General features: G+C 37.5%; 1 protein-coding gene across 6 annotated transcripts in view; it reads right to left on the bottom strand.

Annotated features, from left to right (window-relative positions):
- LOC111869695 (partitioning defective 3 homolog) overlaps window positions 1-8,521 on the bottom strand; it is a 203,256-nt gene that overhangs the window by 87,481 nt on the left and 107,254 nt on the right. For all 6 annotated transcript variants that reach the window (XM_033753529.1, XM_033753528.1, XM_033753531.1 and 3 more), the window contains exons 8-9: window positions 6,139-6,365; window positions 5,286-5,477 (exon numbers count right to left, since the gene is read on the bottom strand). In XM_033753529.1, the coding sequence (XP_033609420.1) occupies window positions 5,286-5,477; window positions 6,139-6,365 (419 nt within the window). The remainder of the gene's footprint in view (window positions 1-5,285; window positions 5,478-6,138; window positions 6,366-8,521) is intronic.

Here is an 8,521-nt window from a genome sequence, read left to right as displayed (position 1 = left end):
AATTGGGAGCGTGTGATACAGTGATACCTAGCTCCCCTACTGTCAACGTGTAGACTACTGAAGACAGAGTGAACTGATTTGCGCATAGGGTTATAAGTCGTGAAACCCCGCAACAGTGTTAACAGATTAATGCGATTAGGGTTATAAAGTGTGAAACCCCGCAACTGTGAGATAAGTAATTGTAGCCGTTATTTGTAGATCGTTAAATAAACCAATTAACCATCTCTACGGCGTCTTCAGTAACGTGAACACGTTACAATATTATCAATGGCTGTGCTTGAGGAATTTTGAACTCTTGTTGCAAAATTCACTGTGTTACAGATTGTATGTTGTTATTAAGGAGTTTACTTGTTTTTTCTGACTGCTTTCATTTAAATATAATTTCTTTATTATTTATGGCTCTGCAGAGCAAAACTAGGCACTGACTTTAATATAGTTGTGTTGTGACGGTTTTAATAAAGAAATTGTCTTATTATAACACAACAGGATGCATGAAATGAAAATTATTCATTTAAATAGTTTATGTTAGTTAGTTAGTTATTGGAGAGGGTGGGTTTCCCCATGCACTTAGACCGGTATTGGTCCATTGTGCTTCCCTCTATGATTTCTACCAGTCTCTATATCCTACCAGTACTGGTGCTTACTATCAGTCCCGCCCAGCCAGCGAGACCGGCTCTACTAGCTGAGAGGTATCTATAATGCTTCCCCCCTCTACCAGAGGTATTAGAGACTACTGTTGGGCGGGAAACGTCCGTAATTTGGCTCAGTGACCTCCTTTGGAGATATGAGGTTCTTTTACGTGCCGTAAAGCTACAACACGGGACCCACGGCTTAAAGTCCCTCCCGGAGGATTTGTTCCCTGAATTTTTCCACCCTTAAAAATTCGACGACCTCCGCCAGGTATTTGAACCCGCGTACTACGAGTCATGAGGTGGGAATGTTACCTCTAGACTACGGAGGCCGCTTAAATAGTTTATGTTTATGTCTCCACAGATTATAAAGTCAGACTTTGGATTGTACAGTTATTTTAAAGTTGCATCTAGACTCCTCAGAAATTCAATAACCTCTCCTGAAGGGGCTCTGTTCAGGCTTAATATAATTAGGTGAGATGTTTTAGTTACTAGCTGTATTGCACAGATTTCAAAGTGATGAGAAATATCAATTTTACTGAAATGTAGATGTCTTAACAAAAACACACTCCTCCCCTCTGTAGGCAGAAATTTGAGCCTAACAGGTAAGCATTCATTGAGAGGAACAGCAATTCCTGTTCAACCAAGTGATGTTCACTTAAACATAATATGTGAGGGTTTATGTTGTCTACTTCAAAAGAGTGTAGTAATTCATCACTTTTGCTTTCAAGCCTCTGATTTTGTGGTGAAAGAGATTTATTAAATTTAATGTTTCTGCATTTTATCTCTGAATTTCCAAGGCTGCTGGACTGTATTTAATATATGTTAGGCATCTTGGTGCTTTTGAATTTAATCTAAAGAAGGAGACGCCCTAGCATGGGTTATAACAGGAATACCGCTTGTACCTACACTGTGAATGTCTGAGGGCCTGAAGATGACACTACAGTGTTGAAATCTGACGTCTATTTTGTGAAAACTGGTGAAGAATATATTTTGTACAACTGATTATTTCTAAGTTTCATTACATGTAAAACAATTTCCTATTATTACAGGCTGAACTTGCAGTGAATGGCACTGTAGAAAATGAATTCAATTCAGATATTTACAAATTGTTCTAATAAATTTATTCATTTTCTCATATATTTTCTAAGAATCAGAATAAGCTAACTGCAGTCTCTCTGAACTTCTTAACTTCACGGTCACATGTTGAAAACTGATGATTTATTAGACATAAGAGGGCTTGCTTCGTCACAATGATCAGTGAAGGCAATGCATCAGTCTTATACAGTGGAAACGTTTCAGGAGAGTGATTATTAAAGGTGAAAAGAGATTAAAAGGCTAAAGTCTTCACCTTTTCACAAATTTTGATTTACTGCTAGAGTTATTAGAACTCTGGCTTCAGCTCCAGGGTGCTGTCTGCACCTGTCTTACAACTCATACAAAGCCCTCTAATTCAGTGTGTGGTAAAATTAATAAATTGTTAAACTGTCTGTGAGTAAAATAAAGGGTAAAATCATTAGGTAATTTTCATGCCAGCAATATGTTAAAAGCATTCGAAAGGTGCCAAGCTATTAAGAGGTCTGTCATTAAGATTCTGAAAATGAGGCAAATAAAATAACAACAAAGATTTTTCTGCAGCATGGAAAATTCAGACATTAAAATGACAAAATTCCTTTGGTTAAAGATACTTGGAATGACCCATACCATTCATGAATGCCACAATGTTTGACACTTTAAAGTTATTATCTCCAAGACTGTTGTGCAATATGCCATGAAATCCAACATAGTAGTCTAAAGGTAACACTCTAGACCTGTATTTGTTAGGTGCTTGGTTCAAATCTTGGCTGGAATATCAGTTATACTGAATGAGGTTTTTCGTGGTTTTCCTCATTCCAGGTTGTCATTCATCAGTCATCCTACCATGTGACACTATACAGTCTTGATACTGAAAATGTTATTAAATAGCCAATGAAAAATAGCATGCCATGAAGATGGATGGCACCGCATTCTTGATCCCAAAATAGGCATTCAATAAGAATATGTAAAATAGGAAGGGATTCTCCACAGTATGTAAAAATATGTGCTGATCTCCATACAACAAATGATCAAGTGTAACTGATCTGAAGCTGTAGAATCATGACCTTCTCCTTCCTGATGGAGCAGGAGGACTGCCACACCTGCACATACAGTTTCATCATTCAAAATCTTGTCCTGTGTACTGCCTCACCTGTCTTGCTAGGAAGCCAGTGAGAATTAAGAATGTTAAGAGGCAAGAAATTCACTGCCCAGAGCTCATTCAGAAAACAAATGTCCCTGCAAAGTGGCTTCTTTGGCAGCTGCACCAGTGGCCTAGTTGCCATGCAGGCCAATATGGCCAGGTGCCCAGCAAAAGACAATTAGTTTTTCTGTCTTTTGGAGATGGAACATATGCTGCAGAACTCAGTAACAACTGGATGGTTTGCTGTGTTCAAATGCAGACTCTGCAAGGTACTCAGGAGATGACATTACAGAGGCTGTCACTGAATGAACATAAGAGCTCAATATATGGCACAGATTTCAGCCGTATAAATGCTGATTTAACTAAGAAGGCAGTAACAAAGGACCTATTTTCATAGACAAATGCACAACCACTCAAACCTCAAGAAAACAACCCCTTATTACACAGCCATGTACTCTGGTGAGATGGAAATGAGTTCTGCAAAGTGTCAGCGATGTCAGTACTAGTATCCATCTAATTAACACAAACTCTCCCATGCAAACTGAACCCTGGAGGACTGATGAAGGGACCAGAAACTGTCCAATTCATAAGAAGTAATGATATACAAAGATGGCTTCACAGGTTAAATCAATTAATGTTTCTACATTATCAACAAAAGACACAAAATTCACAGATATAAGAATCAGTATTCCATTAACTATGATGGGGCCGTGAGGATAAATATGCATATCGACTTAAAATGGTACATGCATCCAGCTTGAAGTATATAATGCATCATTATGTGACATAGCATTCAAGATAATGTAGTGTGCATAGCAACTGACATGCAACGACCATGGGATGGGTCGATATACCAGGGCCATTCCAGAGCAACAGTTCAGTAAACACGTTCCTGTTGCTAGGCAGCAGATTCCTAGCAATGCAACAAGTGCATTACAGCAATGGAAGAGCTGTGTTTTTATGTGGTCTGTGCCAAGAGGTTATAAGAAAGGTGAGGTCTGGAGCTGAGTTACTCCACGTGGAGGCAGGGTCAAATACCTAAACTGTGACCCTGAAAGTTGTAGGAGGCGACAAAAAGATAAATCTCAAATCTGAGACAGTAAAATATGGTCGCAAGTCCCAAGGAACTCGGACCCAAGAAAGACTGTACTGGCAAGGGCCAGCAACATACTCATATACAAAAGACAGACCCCCATCCTCCTGTTGGAGAGGGTGCTCCACAAAAACAAGACCATAACTGCTAAACAGTAATAAATATTTGGTCATGAGTCCCAGATGGGGCTTGACACCAAGACTTAATGACTGACTGACCGTCAGTCACAAATGTGACTTTGACTTTGAGTTGTCAGCTGATAGGATTTTTGTATGGCAGTCTGTGAAGAAAAGACCTGAGCCAGAGGCAGAGGAAGAGCCATTGTTGGAGCCATTACCTGGAAACGTCTAATTACAGTCTGAGAACACTATACTGTGTGCTCTAATGAAATGTAAAGTGTGAAAATAGTGAAAGTGTTAGTTATCTGTAGTTACGATCTGTAAGTGGTCAATAAATCTATTCGCCAATAAAAACCCATCTATAGTCACATACATACTTCATGACAACAAGACAGTTACCTCTAATTCACTGCACAGCTGTTACATTAGCCTGACTAGTAAAGTGATTCAGCTGGGAACTCTTACACCCAGCTTTAGAATGTGATGGCTTGCCAAGTGTCAAAGACATCTTCCTACTCTCAGTACTTTCTGACATAAGAATGCTAACATTTCCAACAAAGGTTAGAGTTGTAACACCATAATATGTGATGTATGGAAGTTGGTTAAACTGTTATAAACAAAAGCAACGACTTTCCTGCTGAAGAGTGTCCACAAATATACATCTTACAGAATGCACTTCTTTCACACACATCAACATACGACACATTAAACTCACAAGTGCTTGATATATCTGCACCATATACAAATAGATATCATCAGTACCTCCTATAATAGTAAAGCTACTGTATTCAAATCTGTGCCAGTCAAAAAGTTCGTGTATATAGATCTGCATGAAGTTCAGAGTGCCAATTATTACTGCGAATCGGTGCCACTTAATAGATCACTGTAACTCATGGTGCAAGGGTTGAGAAGGCTAACCCCTTATACATTCATTCATTCATTACATGTACATAGCCTAACCTGTCAGTTACAAAATGTACAGTGTATTCTAGCATATTCTCTTTATGATATGAAAGTGAAACTGAAATTCTGCTGACCATATGATCAAAAGGACTGAGAATGCCAAATTCTGAATAGCAAATATTTCAGGCAACAACAGTCATTCAACCACAATGAGTTACATGGTTAAGGAAAATGTGAATTTGGATTAGTATTCATGTACTTTCTCATTCCCATTGTGGTATATTTAGACTTAAGAACAAAATATTTTATACAGTAATACATACAATTTGTCGGGGTAATCTAGGACTTGTGCTGGAATCTTCCTGACGGGACACAACAATGGACACCTTGCTGCCTTGTGGAGCATTACGCAAAACTGAAACAGCTTCTGACTGAGTCTTGCCAGTCATCTCAACTCCATTCACCTCCAGCAGCCTGTCTCCAGGTTTCAGCCTTCCATCCTCAACTGCTGCTCCCTGAAAATTGCATATATATTCTTAGGTCTGTGCCATTTTCTTTCTTCTGAACTTTGCATACTATATATAGGCAAAGTGGAGGCCATGTGTACTGGTCCATCTGTAAATTTCTCATCCCAGATCTCTTAAGTTATTTCAATGATGTTTGGTATGGGAGGCCAACACTAAATATTGTTTGGGGAATTTAATTTAGATCCACCTTGGTCTGTCATTGCCTCTACATGAAGCTGAAGTCAAACTTATCCAATTAGGAACAATGGTTTATCATATGCAAAAAGAAAGCACCTGAGATAAATCTCTTTAAAATTCCTAATATGAACTTGAAATAATTTTCGATATAATTAATGAAATAACTGGAAGAAAAACAATAATCTGTGACTGTGTAAGTAAAAAAGTTAATAAGAACTAAAACTTTGTTATAATGGTATATTAACACAATGATCCATTTTCTGGATATCATCCATCATCCTAATTTTTATTCAAGATGATGTTTTGGAGACAGGACTCTGTCTCTGTCCTCTACCGTACCCAATCAATAGGCCTAGTCCCTGTATCCAGCCACCAGAAGTAACACAAATCATGATATATGACTTAAGAAATAAACCAATGCAGATTTAATGAGCTGAGGAAGTAACAGTATAACAGTTTAATAATATCTTACTTTTGGCAGAATATTCTTGATGTATATAGGGCAGTTGCCTCCTGCAGGATTGTCCCTTGTCGTAATGCTAAAGCCTAGACCATATACCCCTTTGGTTAGCTCCAGTTCAATTTTGCGACCAATTTTTCTTGTGTTGGCAGTCTGCAAGCTGGTTGCTGCATTACGGGGTGCAGGCGAGACCTTCTTAGTTGGGGACACAGTTGCTATCTTTGTCCTCATATTCTCTGCTGTAATAATATATATTAACATAAACAAGAGGGTCCTCAGATCAACTGAGCCTTGAACAGACATGAGTACCAGGAATATTCTTGGGGGTAAAGGGCGGCTGGATTGAATTGAATTGAACTGAATTTATTTACATTCTATAAATCCTAAGTAGGTTAGTACCTTTGGATACAGAACAAGTCAAAAGGTTACATACAAAGTAAAGGCAATTTTAGCTTAAAAATTAATATAACTTAATTTTACATCATTCTCCATTTACATTGAAGTATTCATCTAAAGAGTAGAAGGAATGAGCATGTAGATAATTCTTTAACTCTGATTTAAACTTTTTAGTATCATTGCCCAAGTTTTTAATACTTTGTGGCAGATTGTTGAACACTTTTATGCCAGTAAAGTAGACTCCTTTTTGATATACTGATAAAGTTGATGAGGGTAGGTGGAAGTTATATTTTTGTCTAGTATTCATGTTATAGACATCAGAATTTAATTTGAATTTATCTTTGTTGTAAACAACAAATAAGAGAAGCGATAATATGTATTGCGATTGAAGAGGTAGAATTTTTAATTTCTTAAATAATTCTCTACATGAATCTCTACTTCTACATCCTGTAATGATTCTAATTATATTCTTTTGTATTTTAAAAATTATTACACTATGTGAAGAGTTCCCCCAAAATATTAATCCATAGTTCATAATAGAATGAAAGTAGGCATGGTAAACCATCTTCAATGTTTCCTGTGACATAAAAGGCTTAATTGATCTCATCGCATAGCAAGCTGCATTTAATTTAGGTATAATTTGTTCAATATGTATTTTCCAAGACAGTGTACTGTCTACATGTATTCCAAGGAATTTTGTATCAAGTACTTTACAGATTAATTTGTTGGCATAACTGATGTCCAGATCAATTTGGTGGTTGTTTTTAGTTGTGAATGATATGTAATGGGTTTTATCAAAATTTAATGAGAGTAAATTGGCTTCGAACCATCTGTTTGAGGCTTCAAATACAATATTTATGTCATTTTTAAAGTTTTCAAATTTAGAGTTCTTAAATATTATACTAGTGTCATCTGCATATAGAATTGGTTTAGATTTATTGTTGATGGTTTTAGATAGATCATTTATGTAGAGAAGAAAAATTAAGGGACCTAAAATTGATCCTTGTGGAACACAGTGCTTTATAATTCCCCAGTTTGAGTGTAGGGCTGACAACCTTGCCGCCATCTATGAGCTGACTGTCTAGAAAATGTGAGAGCCTCAACATCTCACAACTCTGTGGGCCTCCACGACCTGTTACAGGGATACCTTTACTTTTACTTTCCTTTATTAACCTAAACAAGAATTTCCAACTACAAGTACAACATACTGTCATATAGTAACATAGCATCCATTTTAAATGTAATGATCTGTTCCTTTTTCTAACAATGAACACTGCTAACCATGTGAATAGCATGTTCAGCATTCATTACTGCCATATTATTTTAAACCAGTTGTACTAATCCCATGGCTAACTTCAATTTTTATTCCTCAATGAAATAACTACTCTCAGATTATGCCACCACACACACATAACTAACATCCCCTAAACTGTACAAGTAAAACCCTCAGACTTCTATAGCACTTAGATCAGAGCAAGTTAAATCTCCTTGCACAAATAATGGGCTCCAGAATCATGACTGCAAGTTTGCTTTCTGTTGGACCACAGACATCATAAGCAGGGGATAACTAGCATGGCAACTGCAGCCTAGCAACAAAGTGAAAAGATATTCTTTTATTCCTCTGAGAGATGCCTGAAAGGTCTTTCTTCAAAGTAGAAATGAATATGCTTCTGTTCCACTTAAAAGAAGCACATTAATCTTTTTCTTACAAACACAGTTCAGAGGAACAGTGAGATATTTTGAAAGTGGGTTACGGTCTCGCTTAAAAGACTGTATTAACAACTTCTTACAGAACAATGAAGTCCCAAAGTGCAAAATGATTATTGAAAACACTTGGGCTCTAATAAGAGTTTGAACATCTATATATATATTGTAACATGTTGCGCAACGGAGAACCCCTCCCTACCCAGCAGCAACGTGGCAACTCAGGCCACAGGCGCGTGGCGGTAACGAAGCGCTCCCTCCTACCCCTCCGCGGTGACGTAACGCGCAACGCTAC

Source organism: Cryptotermes secundus, unplaced genomic scaffold (genome assembly GCF_002891405.2).
Source record: "Cryptotermes secundus unplaced genomic scaffold, Csec_1.0 scaffold1344, whole genome shotgun sequence".
In the NCBI taxonomy this organism is placed as follows: Eukaryota; Metazoa; Arthropoda; class Insecta; order Blattodea; family Kalotermitidae; genus Cryptotermes; species Cryptotermes secundus.
Note: the sequence above shows the minus strand (reverse complement) of the source record. Positions and strands in the feature narration are given on the sequence as shown.